The 22267-nt window shown below is 55.6% G+C and overlaps 1 protein-coding gene across 4 annotated transcripts in view; it reads left to right on the forward strand.

The window, feature by feature from the left end:
- The window catches only part of rimbp2b (RIMS binding protein 2b), a 71104-nt gene that overhangs the window by 27316 nt on the left and 21521 nt on the right, over positions 1-22267 (forward strand). For 2 of the 4 annotated variants that reach the window (XM_029259580.1, XM_029259581.1), the window contains exons 1-10: positions 5386-5458; positions 8401-8505; positions 11857-11907; positions 15035-15239; positions 15712-15860; positions 17386-17465; positions 18260-18369; positions 19567-20409; positions 21066-21217; positions 21527-22234. In XM_029259580.1, coding sequence (XP_029115413.1) covers positions 8404-8505; positions 11857-11907; positions 15035-15239; positions 15712-15860; positions 17386-17465; positions 18260-18369; positions 19567-20409; positions 21066-21217; positions 21527-22234 — 2400 coding nt within the window. In that variant the 5' untranslated portion in view covers positions 5386-5458; positions 8401-8403. Of the gene's footprint in view, positions 1-3679; positions 3770-5335; positions 5459-8400; positions 8506-11856; positions 11908-12967; positions 12989-14679; positions 14722-15034; positions 15240-15711; positions 15861-17385; positions 17466-18259; positions 18370-19566; positions 20410-21065; positions 21218-21526; positions 22235-22267 lie in introns of those variants that run through there. The other 2 variants (XM_029259582.1, XM_029259583.1) reach the window with 2 other exon arrangements.

The raw sequence follows: 22267 nt of genomic DNA on the forward strand, positions 1-22267 counted from the left end.
CAGCGGTTGCCCATCCCTCCTGGGCATTGTAGAAAATAACAATTTGTAAGCCGGTGTTTAACAAGTAATTATAATGTCGGTAAACGGCATCTCGGATCCCCGACTCGGCAAGGAACGTCTCGATCGTCGCGGCGGATGGACATCGTCCTCCGTCGGCACGGGATTCGTCCGGCGCCGCCGGCCGGCCGGCCTCCTCGGGCCTTACGTAGCGAGGTAGCGCTCGACGAGAAGACGGAACAGAGTTAGGAATTTGTTACTTAAGTCAATTTAAAATGCATTTTTGTAAAGGTGATAAAATAAATAAGCGAGGCAGGTCGAATTACATTACGAGGTGGAATGCCTGAATGAACATGTAAGTCTTAAGTCGGGATTTGAACACAGAAACGGACGGGACATTTCTGACAGTAACTGGTAGATGGTAGACTATTCCACAGTTTAGGTGCTCTGTAACTAAAGGCGCGACCTCCTTCTTATTGATCAAAGGTACTTTAGAGATATCGTCCTATATATTCGTACCACACCTGTTTTCAGTCACCTACCCATGGGGCCACGGTCCTGCTGGACTCCTCTAGCAAACCGTACCGTTCCGTATTCGTACCGCTGGCCGGAGACCCTTAAACGCTCATCTGCGGAAAGTTTGTTTTTTCGCTCCATCTGCACACGGTGTCACTCGGCGACTCGGCGTCGCTCTTCGCTCTTCTTGCCGTGGAGTTTGTCGCCGGGTCTCACGCGATGAAGTGCGAATTGCATGCTAATGTTTGCCTCTTTTGTTGCCAAGGCAACCGCCTCAATTTGCTCGAGTCGACAAATAGGACATCGCGGAGCCGCTCAGCAGATGCACAGCGTGGGCCGCCATGCTTCGTGGGTACCGTGGTAACCTGGAAGGGCTCTCAACTTAACTGGCTCACGGAGGCAGACGAAAGGGCACGAGAATTATTCCGTTTATCTTGAAACTGGAGCAAAGTTGCGATCGGAGCGGTTTTTACTTCCAGTCTCGCCGTTTCCTTCGAAATTCAGTGTCGCCGTAACCGCTTCGAAACACCGGACCTCGACGACGCTGCGTCGCACTGAAATTCATACTAATAGTCTGAAAACCATGTCCAGCAAATCCTGCACGGTTCTACCAGCCAGGAGATACATGACAAATGGAGAGAGTGAAGCCGATTGTGATGAATCGCGTTGCATTCGAAATGTCCTTATGCGTTCGGAGCCCACGGTGGACTTTCCGCCGGGAGGCGACGACGAGGCCCTACGGGCGGAATCGCACGGCATCGACGTTGCGACATCGGCAGGCTGGAAACACACAGCTGCGGAGCGCAGGAGACGCGTCGGCGTGACAGATGGAGCTGTGCGCATGTTGTGCGCGCGTGTGAGAAAAGCGCAAGGCGTGCCACCGAAACAGATTGTTGAGCTGCGGCCCCAGCGGAAAAACGAGATGCATTATTGAATATTGGCATCGCCCGCATGGTCGTGCGGCCTCCTCGTTTGTGACCATTCGTTTCTTGTCGATCTTTACGCTTCGCGGGTGCTGCCGCGGTGCGAACCTTCCCCGCGGGCCTTACTGGAACTCGACCCGTTTCGCTTTCCCGTGGAACGAATTTGCGCACGCGGTCTCCACCGAAAACTCTTCTGGAAGGTGGGAGTTTCGTTCGCTTTTGACCTCCTCCTTGGCGTGGAGTCGACGACGACGGTCGATGGGTCTTGAGAAGTCCAAAGATGGACTAATGTGGAACTCGCGCCAGTGGTCAAGGTACCTCGCTTCTGCCATCAACGTGCAGCTCTCCGAACCGGCATCAGCGGTTGGGTGGAAGGAGGCCGTGTTTGGGGAACCTCGGCGGCACCACGGTCTTGGAGCAGCTCCGGCAAATGCCAGATCCGGGAGGTTTTGCCCCGGGATCGAAAAGCGCTCTCGAAACGTTAGCCTCGTTAGGCGGCCTTTGATGCGTCGTTCTCATTACTGCATCTGGGTTGAGGAGACGCGGGTCCGCTTGTGGTTCCCGTGGTTCCCGTGGTTCGTACATCTCGACGGTCCCCGCCTCGTCGACGGCTAATCGCAACGCCTGCAGCGCCGGCTTCAGTTTTCACATTATCCTCCGTCGTGGGAGCTTTGACCGCCAACGTGAGCGCATCGCACCCATGTTGGTGACATTCAGCGGTCATTTCGCACCCGAGCGCTCGGCACACATCGCCTGCGGCGGGGGGCAATTAGTGTCGCTAAATAAACTTAGCAGCGTTTAGAAGGCCAGATTGGGAGAGCAGATTGGGAATTTGGCCGTGGTGTCGGGCGAACGGCCGCACCCTTCGAGGGACGTGACGGGAAGTGTGATGACCGCACGCCGACAGACCGGGACCCCGCTTGCGAGGCGAGCCGCGGGAACGGAATCCGTTTAGCAACGCAGCGCCAAGTCTCGCGTAGCATCGAATACGCAAAGGCTCACATCGCGTGTGTGAGAACATGCGCTTCCAAAGAGCGAGACGCTGGAGGTGTAGTGTTTTGTGTGCAGAAATCCACCCCCTCCCCCCCCCACACACACACACACACACACACACACACACAGACGCATTATAGACCCGGCTCACGGCTCCGTAGCTCTTCTACTATAGGCTCATAAGGGTCTCAGTCACGAGCGCGGACACGTCCGACTGGAGCGCTGGTGCCGACAGACACGGGCTCCTCTCCGCCCGCCACACACACGTGTCCTCCATGCAGAAGCGCGTCGAGCCCGGCCCTCGCTCCGCCGCCGCGGAGGAAGCCGGTGGGAAGTACGAGGCAGCCCGACCGAGGCTTGAATCACCGAACCCTGTCCCGTTTTTTATTTATTTACTTATTTACCAGCAGCAGTTGACTCACACCGCTTTGAGAGAGCGAGACACACCGAAATTGTGGTAAACAGAAAGCAGCCTGTGGCCCCGAGAGCTTCGCTGTGAGACTGGAGCTCCACGCGGAGAGGACCCGTGCTCGGTGTGTAAAATTGTTTAAAGTGCACCCGTCGCTCCGTGCCTTTCGGTTCACGTCCGCTCCGACTGACCGCAGAGAGCACCGTGTTTCCAGAAAGTTCTTTTCCCCACTTGTGTCCTGAGCGTTAAAGGGCCGTGTCCTTCGTCACTCGGCCGAGTCCATCCATCTGGTCGTCGCTCATCGTCTTCTATTTCCCCACGATTCCTGCAGAGAAGGTTCATTGTTCCAGATCGGGGCAGGTGTGCGACCCCCACCCCCCGACCACTCGTGTTCCCAACTGTGTGGGTGCGAAGTGGCCGCTGTCAAACAGTTCTGCTCCTGTTCCCTACATCCCTTAAAGGTCACCCGTGGGACGAGGTTCTCCTCCTACGTTTCGACCAGCAGCCGATTGAGGATGCGACATTTCACCGCAAGCACAGTACAGCTTCGGTCCTCATCCCTGGGGACGTGGGGAGAGGGCACCGTTACGGGGGCGGGGGCAGACGCACACGCACTTTACAGTTTTTCCAGGCAGATGAGTTTTCCGTGACACGTGTCTCTTGGCCGCTCCTCGTGTGCTGTCCATGCGTCTCCTGGGGGCGACCCTGCGGGGACACTGGACTCGTGGAGCTCTTGCCATACAGCGCTGGTCTTTCCTGCCTGCGAGTTGTTACTCCTGCTTCACATGGACCCCACCCTGACTGTGCTCTCCCTCCGTCTCCATCCCATCCCATCCCACAGGAGAATGATCTCCAAGATGCTCTGCAGGAGAAGAATCGCCTGAATCTCGAGTTGCTGAGCCGCAGCCAGAAAGCAGAACGGTATGAGCAGGTGAGCGCTGACCTCTGCGAATTGCGGGTCTCCTAATGGGACGGTCACCTTGGGTCCAGCGACGGGCTCCGGAAGGGGACCTGTCCGTAGAACCTGGGCTTTGGTGAGACGGAGCTGCGTCTCCCGTCCTGCTGCCGATGTGCTCTGATGATAGCCCTCTGTTTCATATTTCTTTACTCTCATGCAGCTGTAAGAGTCCAGCGCAGCATGTGAGGCTCTTTATCAATGGAAAAACAATTTCCTGGAGGCTCAGGCCATAGGCGTGGGGGGTCTTTTGGCTGAGGGTGCTGGGTAATGATGTCTTATCTGGAGCTGGAAACCCAGACAGCGTCGTCTGCCGCAGTAATCAGGGATCGGGATGTTGGATTATTAGATTATTATTGTGCTCCTCGGCACACCCCCCCCCGGCCCCTCCACCACACGTGCGTCCACCACTGCGCTGGCTTGGACCAAGAGGAGTGGCCTCAATCACGTTTGTTTGTTTGTTTGTTTGTTTGTTTTTTCCACTGCTTCTCTCCAAGGCCACTTATCATGTTAGGCTTGTGCACTAAGCTGCTTACACCGATTTACACATTGATATAGCTGGGTAATTTTTACTGTATCAGTTCTGGGTAAACACTTTGTTTAGGGGTACTACAGCAGGAGCATGGTTCGATTCTGCAGCCCTCAGGGAGTGAGGTTGCTCTAACCACCGCGCCACCTGCTGTCCCTCTTCTCCTTTTACCTTGCGTTTGCATATGCAAATAACGGATGTGTTTCTCCAATGGAAATGCGGTTCACCGGATACGAAACGAATAATAAAGAGTCGGGGATCATCTGCACCGTGCGACACAGTAGCCCTGACCCCCGTTGGGGTCACTTACGGTACCAGTAGAACACGCAGCAGAGCAGCAGGAAACCAAGTCCATGGAACCATCGCCTTCCAGTCAAAGGTCTTGGGTTCGAATCCCACCACCTGCTGTAGTACCTTCGACCAAGGTACTTGCCCTGAGCTAGTACGGTAACAATTACACGCAGTACGTAAATAATTCCATGAAAATTTCACCACGTCACCTGGCAGCTCTGACATATGTGAGGAATAACATCACACACCTAACGGCCATGCGCACACACACACCTCTGTGTTTTCCACCCGACAGCCTTGAACTGACGCTTGTTGCTTCCTGTCATTATCAGCTGTTATTTCCACTCCCACGTGTTATTTTGCACAATGCGCCAGGTGCTAAAGCTCCGTTCCGCACCGCGATTATAGTAATTCCCCTTTTTCCCTCTGCTGTGCCGTGAACGAGTGCTGGTCAGTTTCCAGGCGTTTTGCAGACGTGTGCTGCCTGCAGGGGCGGAGGAGGATCGTGGCTACTGGCACTGCCAGCTGTCGCCATTCTGGCAGCGATTCCACGACGAGCTTCGGACCACAGTGTCCCGTCGCAGGTCTTCGCAGGCCGTCCCCTCTGCCGAGCCTCTCGAACCCGAGGCCAAGGAGCTGGGGTTTCAACCTGACAGTCGGTCTGCTGGCAACTTGGCGAGCAGCTGCGCCGCTCTCTCACCTCCCCACGCTGCCCCCTGCAGGTCAAGTTGGACTATGAGCAGCTCAAAGAGACCCTCGCCGCTGTGACCCGCGAAAGAGACTCAGCCCTGAGGGAGAGGACCGAGCTGCAAGGCAAACTGGAGAACCTAGAGCAGGTGCTCAAGGTGAGGACACGCCCCTTTCCCTTGCCCCGCCCACTCCGGCTGACCCCGAGTCCCGGTGCCAGTTGATGGACAGAAGGCTGCGGAGCTCAACGGCGTGCTGGAGTAAAGGGTCTAGTGACAACGTTCCAGGGGAGGTGACGAATGAGTTAATGCCCCTGTTTCCATGCTCGTACTCGAACACGCAGAAGCGCTCAGCTGGACTAATTACTTCCCTAATTGGACCAAATTAGCCTCGTCTCTCCACAATTAGACCGTTAGGGGTTCAAGTACATTTTTAGAACCCGCATGCTGTGCCGCCCACCAGGACCAGGGTTCGAGACCTTTGGTTTAAACTGACACTAATAGTTACGAAATGTAAATCCGGCAGCGCCGAGAAGGACAGAGCAGAGGAATCGAGTGAGACGGAGGGAGGAGGGGAGACAGAGCATCGACAGCAATGAAAACTCATCCTTGAATCGCACACGCAGGTGCACAGCCCCTCAGCCCCCCTGTCTTTCACACCACTTTCACAGGAAGCTCAGCTCCTTCTCTTGGTTCAGAACAGGGTGTTGGTTCACATGTCGACGATGAGTCCGCTGTCGCCATGGTGACGTCATCTGTCTCATCAGTGAGTCCATTTGTAGATGCAAATTAGGACCGCCATGCGTCTCCTGCACCAGGGTCCGACGTCTCCCTAGGGTCTCAACGGCTGCAGGGTCTGCCCATGGGTGCCAGAGTACCGTGTTTTTACTTCACGTGTGTTTTCATAGCACAGCGAGCCAAGAGGCCGGGGGTTGGTGGGACATTCCTTCGAAGACACGCAACGACTCCGCTTAGGACAGAGGCCTAGAGCGAGAACGTTTAGTGAAACTCTGCATGAAACTGTAAGAAAAGGCAATTGTGACAGACACCTGGCAGTGGACAGTGGACAGTGGAGTCCACGGGATAAGTCAGCAGGCAGTGGACACTGGACGAGTCTATGGGACGGGTCGGCAGGCAGTGGACAGCGGGGGACGTGCTGCTGAAGGTTTGCTGTTTAGCGATGAAGTTAAAACATTAACTGTAACAATGAGAACAGGGTGATGTGTGCAGTATGTAATGAAGTAAAAAATACATTTCGAGGCAGCGGGGGGGTGTAGTGGTCAGAGCCCTCAAACCTGCGTAATTACCCTGAGCGGAACGGTAAAAGTGACCCTGCTGTACACATGGGTGAATCAGTGTTAGTAGCTTAGCACTGTAAGTCATGTCTGAGAGCAAAAAGTATGAGTTAAAAGTGAGAAAAGTGACAGGACAGACAGATGGATGGACAGACGGAAGGACAGGGACAGACAGATGGATGGACAGGAACAGACAGATGGACACAGACAGAGAAACGGATTGACAGAGACAGACAGATGGACAGAGACAGACAGACGGATGGACAGGAACAAACAGACGGATGGACAGGGAGAGACAGATGGACAGAGACACGGATGGACAGAGACAGACAGACGGATGGACAGAGACAGAGACAGAGAGACGGATGGACAGGGGCAGACAGCTGGATGGTGGACATATAGGTAGATCCCGGGAACGCCCCGGGCACCACGCGTCCACCAGCGGCCGGTGTCCTGCGTCTGTCGCCACTAACTGGACTGTCCCTCCGTGTGTTTCTGCTTTCAGTGCCTCGGAGCTGCAGCCGCCATTGACTAGGAGGACCGAGGCGGTTCATTGTCCCCCCCCAACCCCAACCGCAGCAACCCCCTTTAGCCCTTTGTGATTCAGAAGGTATCGCGCTATATCTGCACCAGATACTGCATCCAAGCGACTCCTTGACTTGCCTTCGAACCCGTCACCCCACTCCTCCCCTCCCCACCCCACCCCACCCCACCCCACTGGATGCTCGCACTGGCAAACGCTTCCTTGCTTGGAATGAGGTTTTGCATGCTGGATAAAGTTGTTCATGTGCTCCACTGGAGGCGACTGGGGCCGGGCACCGGTCTGCCGAGTAAAAGCATGAGTGCAAAAGCCCTTCCGACCGCTTTGCTCCCTCAGCCGGTCGACCCTGTTCGCGTTCAGGTCGCCTTGAAGCCAAACGGTTGCGTCTTACGGGGGAAACGCAGAGGAGACACGAATCTCCCACACACTTCGGGACCTCGCAGGACCTCGCCTCGGGCTTCTGCTGCTCGGCCGCTTTCATCCCTGCAGGAGCCCGTCGGCACCGGGGCATGCTGGGAGACCGGAACGCTCCAATTGACCGGGCAATTTGGTCAGTGCGGGAATAAATTAGGAACAAAAAGGGCATCTGAAGAGAGGCTCCGAGCTCTCAGGGAAAAGGGGACAAAGGTCTGTCTTTAGTGTCCTGCCTCTCAGCTCTCAGAGCTCCACCGAAGCAGGAAGGTGATGAGGACCGCAGGTGACCGCGGGTGACCGCAGGCGCTGTGTGATGAGAAGGAACAGCCCAGAAGGGCTGCGGGCAAAAGCTATGAGTGCTCAGCGTGTGATCCGTGTGAGTGTTCGGTGTGTCATCAGTGAGTGATGAGCGCGTGTTCGGTGTGCGATCAGTGCGCGATCCGCCTGGGATCGAGTCACTGTGACTCGGAGCTGCTGGGTGGGGGAGGGGCTCAATCGGCCACGCTCGTTCAGGTGGCCTCGTCACGCTGTCGGGTGTCTGCCGGTGGCTCCTCGCCGCCGGACGGGCGTGCTGCCGATGCACCGATCGGCCACCGGCCGCCACCCGGTTCCAGCTGGACAGAGACGCGGGAGATGAGGCCTGGAGCAGAATTGGCGAAAAGTAACAATGTGACTCTCGCTGCACCCCACGCTACAAAGATCTACGGGCTCTGCAGGTTTCACCAATGAGCTGGAAGTTCAGAGGTTGAGGTGGAGAGGCGGCCCACCGAGTCCCAGCAGTCCACTAACAACCCGGTGTTCCTCCCCGTCTTCCTCTGTGACCCTCGACTGTTGACCTCTGACCCCCACAGCATATGCGAGAGGCCGCGGAGCGGAGGCAGCAGCTGCAGCTGGAGCATGAGCAGGCTTTGGCCGTCCTCACTGCCAAGCAGCAGGAGATCGACCTTCTGCAGAAGGTGAGCCGGCCTTCCCCGCATGAGGGAACACATCGCGTCTCTTCTTTTCGGTGTGTTTCGCAGCTGTGAGCCAACAGTCCATTTCCGCACCTTCTGTAACTGATATTAAATACAAGGACTTACAGATGGATTCGCTGTCACTGTCTGCCTGACTGGACAAAACGTTTACACTTATTCATGTATCCGACACTTTTCTCTGGTGACGCATAAGTGAGTAAACAAAAATGCATCAGCATCAGGGAACAGATTGTGTGTCTCACACCACCGTGTTGCTGGTTCACATCCCTCCAGTAGCTCCTATAGAAGTTACATTCAAACAGCAAATACTTAGATGATCGTAGCAGATGGTGTTGGACTCATTTATGGAGCTGTCAGGAGAGAAGTGGCTCTGAAGGAGATGGGTTCGAGACCCTTCTTGAATGCCGGGATTCGGGGATTCAGCAGCTGTGAGGGACACAAACTGTCACGCTCTGGATTTTGAACCCTTTCTGAGTGGGACTGAGGTGAAGGAGCTCAGTGCTCCTGCTGAGCTCTGCAGTCACAAATGGTGCAGAAGAAATGACGGAAGCGACGGTTGTAGAACCGCGGTTCATGTCCAGTGAAGAGACCAGAAGAGGACGCCGCAGTGAAGACACCTGTCCAGCCCCCACCCATCAGTAGGTCTGTGAAACTGTGGGTTTTGCGAAGAGCAAACGGAGCAGTTAGAGTCGTGCGAAATCGGTCCCCTGGGAGCGACTCAAACACGTCTTTCATTTCCGGCCCGGAGCGCGAGGAGAGACGCCGCCGCTCCCCCCCAGCCCCCAGCCCCCAGCCCCCACCCCCCGTCAGACGAGCGGTTCGCTGCGTGGAGCGGCTTCTCCCCGATCACATGACACAAGTGAAAAGGAACAGAAGCGGCACCATGCCGTAGTGCTTTTCATGCAGCGCCGTGCACTTTTAGTTGGTGCGTTCATGTCGAACGGCCTGCGGTGACACCGCGCTTTTACCTGAGCGTTTGAAACCGTAAAGAAACGCACTCGTTCCCCGCTATTCGCCGTCCCGACATTCGGTTTGTTACACGTCCCGTCTGAGGTTATTACCACTGCTGGCCGTCCATTGGTGCCGACTGTCGTGTGCGATGTGTCGCCTTCGCTCCGGGACCTCGATTTCTGGTCCGACACCATAAACTGAGGTTTAAGTCGTGCCTGAGAGACACAGGTTTCCTCATTATCCTAATTTCCATACCGTCATGGTTTGTTTATCGAATGATTACAAAAAAATATATATATATACACACACACACACATTTTCAGAACCGCTTATCCCATATGGGGTCGCGGGGGAACCGGAGCCTACCCGGCAACACAGGGCGTAAGGCCGGAGGGGACACACCCAAGACGGGACGCCAGTATGTATACACAGTGTGTGTAGGGGGTGTGGTGGCGCAGTGGGTTGGACCACAGTCCTGCTCTTTGGTGGGTCTGGGGTTCGAGTCCCGCTTGGGGTGTCTTGCAATGGACTGGCGTCCCATCCTGGGTGTGTCCCCTCCCCCTCCAGCCTTGTGCCTTATGTTGCTGGGTTCGACTCCGGCTCGCCACGACCCCTCTCGGGACAACCGGTTTCAGACAGACAGTGTGTGTGTACATATATATATATATATATCTAGAAGTTGAAACACCCAAACACTAACAGCGGCAAATGCGCTTGAGGAGCAGTGGACTCTTGCGGTGTTGCTGAGGTGTCGCACCTGCTTATTCCAGTCCACCTCCAGTCCACCTGGCGCCAAAATCAGACCCACGGATCGCCGTAAAGCCCAAGAGCCGCACATCGGAATCGCCTCCTTCCTTCAGTTTGCTGCAGTTCAGGCGCTTCCTCGGTGTGACGTGTGCCCCAAAAACAGCTCCTTGGCGGTTCGACTCCGCCCGGCAGCGCGACACGCACGTCTCCGTTTTCGCCCTCGAGAGGCGCGGCAGCAGGCGAAGGGCGGACCGCGTGAGCCGAGCGACGCCGTTCCGAGAGGAATCCTGCCGCTCACCGTTCCTGCAAAGGGCTCGATCCAACGTCCTCCTGTGCGACATTGCGAGGCATCAATGTGCGAAACCGCATAATGGCACCGGAGGACCATTCGGCGTGACGCTGAACGCGAGTGTGTTTTAGATGAAAAGCAGAATGTAAGACATCCTGGGGTGTGTTTCAATGCGACCCACCGGAGGGTCCCCGCAGTAGCCGCATCCGGGTGGATCCGAACCCGAGGCCGCGTCGAGCCCTGCGCGCGCGCGCCATCCGGCCCGTGAGCCGCCGGTCGGCCGCGTCGTGGGGGATTGCGCGACACCCGCGGTCGACCCGCAGACATTATTGCGTTTCTCTTATCTGCACCGACTCATCGTGCGCAAGTCTTCCGTCAGGCTGGACGTCAAGTGGAAAATTAGATTTACCGTGAGTCTCACCGCCATTAGCGTGGCTTCGTTTCCTCCGCCTCGCTGATCTGGAGAATAAGACGGGATATGTGCGGAGACAGCGGCGTACAGGACTCTTAGGTCAACCTGCAGTGTGAACGACTCCATGAGCACATTCCCTCATCCGGTACATTGTAGGAATGCCTTGTCCTTCTGGACACCTGTGGAGGAGGCTGAGGACGTTAGACACGCGTGTGTTTGTGTGCGTGTGCGTGTGCGTGTGTGTGCGTGAGGGCCGTACCAAACATAATGAGCCTGGCTACAGCGACTGTACAAGTATAACGATGTATCTAGTAGCTCCATCTCTCACCTCACATCTGAACGAAAACGAGGTCCCCCTTGAGTCCGACACGCGTCCGTGTTTCAGCGCCGAGGAAGGACATCTTCTCTGCCGCTCCTCTCATCCGATTGTCTCCATGCTCATTTCAACTCAACAGACGAGCTCGATTTTTCTCCTCTTGTTCCCGTTGAGGGGGCTGCTGGTGGGCGGCCACTAGGGGGCGATATCGATCTCGTTTAAACTTGTCGCCGGGCACCGCTAGTACTCATTCAGCCATCCCGTGCACGTGTGTGTCAGCGGTGGAGATTTCCTCCATGGCGCCCAATTCAGCCGACACACGTCGTTGAATCCACACGTCCTTGCAGGCCACTTTTTTTCCAAACTGCAACATCAACACGTGAAGAAGGTCTTGCAACGAACGGTGAGAGAAGAGTGTTACGATACGGCGTGTTCCGCCGCTGTTCATGCCGCCCTTTTCTGGAAAGTCCAACAAGACCCCCCCTACGTGGACTTTCATGTTATTGTGCAAATGGGTGCTGGTACAGACACGAATGCGCATAAGCTGTGGCGCAAAAGCAGAGGTGTTTGTGCACGAGGACGCGGATGATCGCTGTCTTTTCTCTTTCTGTCCCGAAGGCTCAAGTTGAAGCTAAGAAAGAGCACGAGGGAGCTGTCCTGCTGTTAGAGGTGAGTTTGGACGGTTTGCTCAGATGGACGTGCGCTTCCATCGCGGTGGGACGGAGGGAGGGGAGCCGGGGGCGTGGCCTCAGCATCATGGCGGGACGCATGCGTTAGCCGAGACTGGGCGGCTTGCTTCTCTCACCCAAAGCCCGCCCGTCGTTCATTGACGCCTCGCTCAGCCGATCATCAGCTGATCGCATGCAGTCACGGCCGCACACATTCAGACGAGCGCCTCACATCACGGAATGAGCCGGAAGGCTTTGGCCGACACCCCACGCGTAGCAGCCTTCGAAGTGTTCCATTTCGCGCCACTCACAGATCCCATGAGAAGCAGGGCCTTTAGACAGCGAGACCGCAGGTGAGGAAGGATTCGAGAAATGAAAACGTGGCGATTTACATTGTGACTGGCGCACGATGAAGGCGGAGCCTCTCCACCGCTCACCCCCATTGGCTGCTGCTTGGCTTTTCTTTACCTGTTTCTTTTCCAGGGCTCTGTTTAACGTGTCTAGCAGTGCAAATATTCACCTTTACTGCGCTGCTTCCGCTTATCACTAGCTTATTGGCATAATTAAGAGGCAAAAAAAATAAAGCCCCCCTGCTGTGATGTTACGTGTGTTTTCCAGAGCTAAATGGCTCTCGCGTGTTTACCGTTTCAGCGAAAGCCCCTCCGACAAGCAGTATAACTCGTTTTAAATATTTCAGTGCGGATTTTCAGCAAAGAAATGATTTGTCTGCGTAAGAGTCTGAGTCGCACCTCGTGGAGCATCTTCTAATTCAGTCCTTCCCCGAGTCGAACGCGCTGTCCCTTTAAAGGGCGCTCAGGTTTCCCATTAATGCCATCGCTTGCGGTATTTTGGGTTCATCCATGTTCACTGTGAGCCGGTGAGCTGCACTCCTAGGCAGTAGAACCTGTTTTGGTGAGACTTTTGAGTTCTTTGCATGAGCGACGAGAACCTCTGTCTCCAGCCTTCTGTACCACTTTGACTGTTCATGTATGTAAATGTGCTTTCATTTCTTTTCTTCCGTCTCGTCGCCGTGTTATTGCCGTGTTCTTGTGCGTGTACAGAACCACTTGGACAGCATGCAGGTATTTCAGAACTGTTTTTCCTCAGCTTTTTCACCCTGTTTTCCCGTAGTAGAAAAAGTACAACCAGAACTACCCTGCCCCCCCACCCTCCACCCCCAGTTCATTTTAGCTTTCTGAAATGAACCGTGTTGGGTAGATGTGCTTTGTACCTAACTTCCTGCTTGGGGTCGTTTCCTCCATGAGCTCATTTCAATGTGGGGGGGTTTTATTGCTCTTCGCTCGGCTCAACGCGTGGACAGATGTGCAGCGACTCCCCGTGACAGAACGCAACGGGCCGTTCTGGCCCCAAGGGGTCCGCCGGTGCCCCCCTGTGTCAATATGCTCAGTGTTGTCCTGTTCCTTCGCACCCAACACCCCTGCCTGACGCCCCATACACCCTTACCCTCCTCCCATCCCCTTGGACATGGAGTCGTACAACGAGTCTAGGCTTCAGTTCTTGAATGTGCCCCCCACCGAACCGTGACCACGGGTGTGAACTGCAGCGTAGTGTCCCCCGCCCCAGCCGAGATTCGCCACGGCAGGTGGGCGGAAGTAGATGACGACAGGCAGCCCATATGGAGGGTACGCAGCCCACTCGGCGCCGGAGGAGGATCCTACGTCAAGACCTCCGGTGAGAGCAGCGCCACCCGCTGTCTGCTGCGGAGCTCAGCATCTCGAATGACACCCGGAGTCGGCGATCCTGCACGTGACACCCAAGAGGGCAAGTGGTGGAGACAGCGAAGCGACATTTCCTCCCGGGACAGGTTCCTGCTGAACGAAGAGCACTGCTGGTCTACACCCATGTGCCAAACGTGTGTTTCTGGGGTGCGCAGCATCTTTGAGGGCCCGGCAGCAAGGGCCCCGCACGCTCCACTGAAACGGTACCTCCGGTAGCTGGAACACGTGTAGATGGAAATGGCAAGGGAGGGATCAGAGAAGTTCTGAGCAACAGGGAAACAATGAGTAACAGTCGAAAGAGTGGAAACGGAGTTGACGATGTCGTGTAGCTCCGCCCACTGTAGTGTTCAATGCGGTGGGGTGGCGCTCATGCTATGAGAGTGCTGCTTTGGAAATGAGGTTAGACCTTCTTCGGTCACCATTCAAAGCGAAGCCTCATCTCTCTTCCTGCAAGAGGAAAAGGAGGCGACCTGTCGAACCTCCAGTGAGCTGGAACTTCTGGAAGGTGAAAGGAAGGGCCAGCTGATGTTCATCTGGCACCATGTGGCAGCTCCCAGATCTTGTTTTTGGGGCCTGACCTCCTACAAAGGAAGAGGAGAAACAGGACAAGAGCTGAAGCTACAAAGGCAGAGCTAGGTGGAAAAAGCCAACGGTGAAGGTAAGAGGAGAACTCCCATGGAGAAGACCGATGGAGAAGATCAGCGGAGAGGACCGGTGAAGAAGCTTGGCGGAGAAGGTCAAGGCCACGTACCACGTGTCCATTTCAATCACCATCAGCCGCATCCAGGACACTCATTGGACATGAACATCTTGGGTTGACCCAAGGTGAACACACAGTGAGCTGGATGTCCAAGTCGTTTCACCCCCACCACCCCAACCTCCACCATCCAAACTAAGGCTCTTGTTGTGCAAACACACACACACACAAGAATGCATGATTCAATGGTGTTTCTAACTACTGATTCCATCTTCTCTAAGAGTTCATAACTCACTGTGATTCTTGCCTTTATTTCGTTTATGTCTTTGCGCTGAAGTTGAGGAGCATTCCGCGCGATTTGAACGCAGTGCAGTTTTTGGTATGCAACCTTTTCTCAGCCAGAGGCCCCCTCTCGCCTCATGTGCATGTTCCCCAGATCCTCCACGTAGAAGAGCTCTGAGAACGTCTCTCCACCGCTTGACTCCGCTGTCGTATGTCCCGTAGTCTCAGCATGTTCGTTTGCAGCAGCGTCATTGTTTTCTCCTCTCAGTCTATAGACCCTAGTTGCACTTGGCTTTCATAGCGACGCTGTGTGATGACATGCAAGGCTGCTCCGAACGTCGGCTTGCGGTGCTTCCTAAGTGCCCCCTTCCCCGGCCCCCCCGCCCTCGGTTCTGCACCCTTTCCGGCAGGCCAAAGTCCGAGAGCTGGAGGAGAAATGCAGGACGCAGAGTGAGCAGTTCAACCTCCTGTCCAAAGAGCTGGAGAAGTTCCGTCTGCAGGCGGGGAAGCTGGACCTGATCACCAGCGGGCCGCTGACGGCGCGCGAATCCCCCGACTCCCCCAACAAGTCCCTCTCCCAGCTCCTCAACGGTCTCTCCGCCCCCATCGGGAAAGGTGAGCACTCGCTTGGGCTCGCGGCGCGCCGGTTAAGGAGCTGGGGTTCGAAAAAGTCCATGCTGGACGATCATAAAGATTATTTTTGGATACTGTTTAAACTCTCGGATCGTTACGATCCTTCGGTCCCTCCGCCTCATTGGCGCGGAATGTGGGCGGTCGAGGTGATCTTTGTATCACCCGCAGATTTGCATAGCTGAGCACTAATCTGAAAACGGATAAAAACGGATACACGTGTGCGTGAATCGGTCATCAGTCAACATTTCTTAAGATGTTTGTGGAGTCGACAACCCACTGCGGTCCCAGCTCTGTTTATACTTGGCAGCGTATAAATGCATATATTTTTATTTATTTATCTATTTTTAAGATGTGCTTCTTATGTTTTGTGCCTGAAGTGGAAAGATCCCAGAACATCCGATGTTCTCAGAACCTGCGACTGCGCGACCGTGTCACCGTGTGCTCCGCTCCGCAGGAAATGAGAGTCCAACGCACAGGGCCGTGATATCCGAGTTCATCCGACCGCTCCAGGTCACCGGAGAGAAGCCCGAACTCCTGTCCGTCAAACCTACGTTCCTGTCCAGGACCCGGGCCGGCAGTCCCCGTCCCGCAGTCCTACCAGAGGTGCGTCCGTCGTACCCCCACCCCTGCGCAGATTCATGGTTAAGGGCTTGAAACTGACATCAAAAAGCTCCAAGTTCAAGGCCCGGGAGGGTCCTGCCATTGTACCCTTAAAGTAGCCCGAGAACCCAGAACCTCTCGAGAAAACAGTCCCATAATGCAGGCGAGACCGAAAGGGTTTTTCTGCCTCTGTCAATAATGACACCTGTATATTAACAACCCTGCATTTAATTGGCAGGTGCTTTTCTCCGTCGCACCTTCTTGGTTGAGAGCGTTTAGATACGGAATGTGGGCAAACGTGTAAGTGCAGAGTAATAATAATAATTAAAAAATAATAATAATAGTAAAATACTGTAGTGCTGTTCCAAGCACTGGAAATGAATTGTTTCACACTGACCGTTTGGGCAAAGTCAGTCTTATAAAAACACACAGAGTAGAACGTTTAAAACGTACAAGTCGGATTTTTACTCTAGTATAATGCATCGAGAGAAGCGGATGTGAAATCTAAGCCGTAAAAGTACTGCGTTCCGCCTCAGCCGAAGCTGAAGCCAAGTGGCAGGTTTCGCGGGAGCGAGGCGTAATGAGGGACACATGGCGACGCTCTCGCAGCCCCGTGAGCCACGAAACCTGGATTTGAGTCGTGTCAGACGACGAATCTGTTCCTCTCCGCCAACGGCTGTTCGGGTCGTTCCGCGATTTCGTTCGTCGATCCGGGCCGCCGCTCGGGAAGCAACGCGACGTTCGGTCGGAGGCCCCCCGCGGCGCGTCCGCGGGCGCGCTTTTCTCACCCGACGGCGGCTCGGAGAGAATCTCGGCCCGGCCGCCCGTCCGGAGGCGCGCGTTCGGCGGCGGGGAGCGCCGCGCCGGGGTGCCGGATGAAAGCGGGGCGTCAGCCTTCGAACGACACCCCGAGAAGCCGATGTCACGCGCGACATGTACACGCCCCCTCCACTTACGAATTTTCCAAGGTGCAAACATTTTCTAGCCGATTCGTCCGTGTTCGGTTGCGTCTTACGCTTCCCTCCTCTCTGAAATTTGTGCCGTGGTGCGAGCATCACCCGCATTTACCGTCGAGTGACCGATTAATTCAACTCACCTCCGCGGTGTTCGCAGCTCCAGTCTTGTGGCCCTGAGTGTCGGTGACCAGTAATAAAATGGTTAATGTCGCACATGTTTATCTGAAGAGTCGGTCAATAACCAGCACCGAATAAGCGCTTATGGAGAAACTTGTTTATTTTATCTTTTAAATTTGATTTCGATGTAGCTTGGAAATGCTAAAATATCAGAATAAAACACCTTACTGAGTATTTTTAACATATTATCGGTAAATTCTCCATTTTGACAGAATCTAAGCCGTGAATAAATGGAACGACATCTCTAATTGTTCACTTTGCTCAATCGCTCTTTTAGAGTAAGTCAATTCAGAGGATAAGTCAGAGCGCGAGGCGTAGAGGCCTCGTGTGTCTGTGCCTTTCTGCGTCTGCTCTGGCGCACCAGCGCATGCTGAGGTCCATCTCCCCCCATGCAGATGGACAGCGAACTGAGCTCCACCACCAGGTCCAAAGCCAGGTACACGGGGAAGGTGCGGCTCTGTATCGCTCGGTACAGGTGAGTCCGCTGTGAGATGGGGTGGGATGGGGTCGGGGGGGGTGTTTGTTGGCATTCCTGTATCTCAGACTTTGGTTCTGTTACTTTCATTCTTTTAGTACCTTTCTCCAAAGTGAAGTACAGCTCACAGTAAGCAGCAGTACATTAACAACAGATGAAAAGCTTTAGACACGCAGGATTATGGACACAGCTTGTGTGTGTGACACCACCGTGTTGCTGGTTCGCATCCCTCCAGTAGCTCCTATAGAAGTAACACTCAAACAGCAAATACATAGGTGATCTTAGCAAATGGTGTTGGACTCATTGATAAGGAGAGAAGTGGCTCTCAAAAAGATGGGTTCGAGACCCTTCTCCAATGTGGGAGGGGTTCAGCAGCTCTGAGGGACACAGGCAACTCATTCTGCCACATTGGGGAAAAACTGAGAACCAGTCAGTGTCACACTGCTGTCCTTAGTGTTCTCTGTGCTGTACGGTTCGCAAACTGCACTCGACTCCGGTGTGTCAGTAAAGAGGATGTTTTCGATGCCATAAATTGTCTTCCTCCCCAATGTCCAAATAATGGTGAGTTTTCTTGTTTCCAACCCTGCTGAAAAAAAAAAAACAGCTTCAGAAATTTGTCAGCAAAGGCAAATGCAGTTTTTATTAATGAAACGGGATGTGATCCATCCTGCCGTGTCGCCTGGATTCATTCTGCTTACAGCGGATGGCAGCGCTACATCAGCATTTACACCGATCTGTACCGTGGTGCATTTTGACATTCCTCTGCTTCCGTTCTGCCTCTTCCTGCCCTCTAGCTATAACCCTTATGACGGCCCCAACGAGAACCCTGAGGCAGAGCTGCCCCTGGTGGCCGGGAAGTACCTCTACGTCTACGGGACCATGGATGAGGACGGATTCTACGAAGGTTCGCTTTGCCTCCACCGCGGTATTACCGCGTTAGCCTTTCTTTGTCCGGCGTCACCCTGGACCTCTCATGAGGCTGTTGTTGTGAAAAAGGTGCACATTATAATCCACACCACACCTGGCCTGCCCCCCCCCCCCCCCCACCGAAACTGGCAGAATGCAACTGGGACTTTGCTCTCCTAAAGTAGTGTCACCAGTTTTACCCGTATCCAGTAAAAGTACACTTTGCACAGCTGCTATCCCACCTCGTATTGCTTAGATTTGTACGCGGACGTCCCCGTAGATAATGGATTTGGGTTTATTCATGGGATTAATGGGTTCGCATAGTACATTTATTTATTATTACATATTATTTATCACAAGCACTTATTTATCAGACCCTTTTCTCCAGAGCAACAATTATTTACACGTTTATACAGCTGGATAATTTTGACTCGAGCAATGGAGGGTGAGGACTTTGCTCAAGGGTACTACAGCTGGAGGGGGATTTGAACCTGCAACCTCTGGGTATAAATGCAGCAACTGAAACCAATACAGTATCAGCAGCCCCCGTAATATTGGCTCTGTTTTCTTCCGACTCACTTCATCCTCACTCTTTTACGGTGGCCTTGTTCAGTTACGCTAAATGTGTGCGAGGGAGCATGGGACATGTCCATGTCCACGCACACACACACACACACACACACACACACTCGCCCATCAAAGCGTCACCTTCTCTTAAAGCTAATCTTCAGCGGTTCCTCAATGACCAGTGAAAGCAACTGCTCTGGACTCGCGTTGATTACGCTCTTTGGATTCCCTTCCCTTCGTTGACGCAGCGCAGTGGACACGGGACACATGTTGCAGAAGCACAACGTGTGTTTGTGTGTATTGACAGTTAATTTAGTGCAGAGCTGTAATTATTGTCACTGAGTCATAATAATTACGCTTCCCGCTCGCTGAATCATCGTCAAGTTCGTCCGTGCGGAATTTTATATGCAGCACTTTTGGGTGTTTCCTGCTGCCAGTAAACAAGGAGCCTTCTGCGCGTCACTGTGTTTTCACTGTGCTTTCACTGTGCTTGCACTGTGCTTTCCTTGCCCTGGAAAACGAACGGCGTCTTCACCCCGGTGTCGGTCTCCTGTCAGAGGGGGCGTGCCTTTCCGTGTCCCCGTCTCCTTGATCCCTGACCCTCCCTCTGTCCGTGTCTCCGCCCCAGGAGAGCTGCTGGATGGCCAGAGAGGCCTCGTCCCCTCCAACTTCGTGGACTTCGTCCAGGACGAGGAGGTGTCCTCGGTCCAGCCGGGGGACGGCATCAAGGAACCGGGATACCTCGGCCACGGCGGCGCGGGGCTGGCCGGCCTCGGCGGCCTCGTGCAGGACTCCAAGCTGGACGGCCCCGGCGTGGGCGGCGGCTTGGTCGCGGACCTCCTGGGCTCGTGCAGCAACGGGACGGGGACCCTGGACGTCAGCATCGACGAGATCGGCGAAGACATCGTGCCTTACCCCCGCAAGATCACCCTGATCAAGCAGCTGGCCAAGAGCGTGATCGTGGGCTGGGAGCCGCCGCTCGTGCCCCCGGGCTGGGGCTCCATCGGCGGCTACAATGTCCTCGTGGACAAGGAGGTGCGCGCCACCGTGCCCTTCGGCGGCCGGACCAAGTCGCTCATCGAGAAACTCAACCTGGCCACCTGCACGTACCGCGTGTCGGTGCAGAGCGTGACGGAGCGCGGCCCGTCGGACGAACTGCGCTGCACCCTGCTGGTGGGCAAGGACGTGGTGGTGGCGCCCTACTGCGTGCGCGTCGACAACATCACGCAGGTGTCCGCCGAGCTCGCCTGGATGCCCAGCAACAGCAACTACAGCCACACCATCTTCGTCAACGACGCCGAGTACGACGCGGTGAAGGCCGCCAACTACAAGTACCAGTTCTTCAACCTGAAGCCCATGACAGTGTACAAAGTGAAGGTGGTGGCTCAGCCTCACCAGATGCCCTGGCAGCTGCCACTGGAGCAGAGGGAGAAGAGGGAGATCTGCGTGGACTTCTGCACCCAGCCCGCAGGTGAGCGCCGCGCTGCCGCCGTTCCGGCGATGTGGCCGCACCTCCGCTCTGCCCCTGTTGGCTGTTCTGGCCCCGCCCCCTCCGGGTTCCTGGCCGCACCTCTGCTTTGCTCTCGTTCGCGCTCTTTGCTCCGGTCGGAGCTTTCGGTCCAAAGGCAGCAGTTCTGACCGCTGCGCCCCCTGCTGCCCAGTCCTCGGTGAAGGAGGTTTCTACGGGTGGGGTCTTCCTGTTTCGGCAGCCGTCGCCTTCACCGAAACCCCCCGGGAGGTGACATTCGGCCCCAGGGTGCAGAGCTCAGCGCTCCGCCGACAAACATCTCCGCGGTCGAGAGTCACGGCCCATCAGGCCAGAGCAAACGATTATCAGGTGGAGCTTCGCATGCTTCTGCAGTTGATCCATCAAATACTTCCCTGCTCTTAAGGTGTTCTCCAGGGCCCCGAGGGCAGTTGTGCTCATGAAACACACACACACACACACACACACACAGAGGTCAGTCTCTCCAGACAGATGGGCACTGGGGCCGAAAGCTGCAAAATGTGGGACAATAAGGATGAGAATGAAGAGGAATGAAGAGTCTGAGGGAGAATGAGGAGGAGCAGAGTACAGCCAAGTGAGGTAAAACGAGGGTAATGGAGAAAATTGGGTTCCTCCCCCAGGACCCCCGTTCCCGCCACAGGAGGTGCAGGTGCACTGCGGACAGTCCCCAGGGGTCCTCCAGGTGCGCTGGAAACCCCCGCTGATGACACCCAACGGGACCTCCAACGGAGCCAAAGTCATCGGCTACGCCGTGTGCACCAAGGGCCAGAAGGTAAGGAGGCGTCGGGCAGGGTGGCGCAGCGGTCGGTCGAGGACTCGCTCGTCGAGAGAGCCGCTCTGTCTTCAGCCAACATTTCACACATGATTCTCTTTCGCCCCCTGCTGGAGCGGGGAGATACAACAGCTTTGTTTTACCGGGGTTTTACTGGGGTTTTACTGGCAGTCACAAGGACCTCAGTTTGAAAAGAGTCTAAAAGGGTTATTTCTACCGTTTTAAACAAAATTTCCAACACGTCGCTGGTTCCTGCCATCCGATGGCAGCAAAGGCGGACGCGTTCGGCTCATTGTGCGTGTCGCGCAGATCGCTGAGGTGATGTTCCCGACGGCCGACTACGTCATGGTGGAGCTCAACAGGATCCAGGGTCTGGAGGCACGCGAGGTCATCGTGAGGACGCTGTCGGCGCAGGGGGAGTCGCAGGACTCTCCCGTCGCCACCATCCCCCCCAACCTCCTGGCGTCCGCACACCCGCCCCTGCACCCCATGCCCCCCCACGCTGCGCAGCCCCCGCACCTTCACCCAGCCCGGCCGCAGGCCCACCCTCCGCCCTACCCGCAGACCTACCCCCCTTCCCACCCGCAACCCCAAATCCACCCCATGCCCCAACCCCAACCCCGAGCCCACACCCTGCCCCAGCCGCACTCGCACCCCGTGCCCCAGCTGCAGCCGATGCCCCGGCCGCTCCTCCAGCCCCTCCCGCAGCCGCAGCCCCAGCCCCACCCTCAGCCGCAGCCCAAGCCATTAGCGAGTGCCCGAGAGAGCGAAACCAAAGAGCAGGAGTCGAGCGGGCCCCACCACGGCACCAGGCTGGGCCCCCCCTGGGAGCTGGCGCGCTCCCCCTCGCCCCTGCCGTCGGCGCACCCCCACACGCTCGAGCCCCCCCATGTCCAGGGGCGTCGCTCGCCCTCCCCCCAGAGAATCCTCCCGCAGCCCCAGGGGGGACCCATCTCCAACACGGCAGCCAAGGCCATCGTCCGCGAGGCGGCGCAGAGAGTGGCCGAGAACAACCGCGTAAGTATGCTGTCCAGCTTGGGGGGGCGGGGG

This window comes from Scleropages formosus, chromosome 17 (assembly GCF_900964775.1).
Source record: "Scleropages formosus chromosome 17, fSclFor1.1, whole genome shotgun sequence".
In the NCBI taxonomy this organism is placed as follows: Eukaryota; Metazoa; Chordata; class Actinopteri; order Osteoglossiformes; family Osteoglossidae; genus Scleropages; species Scleropages formosus.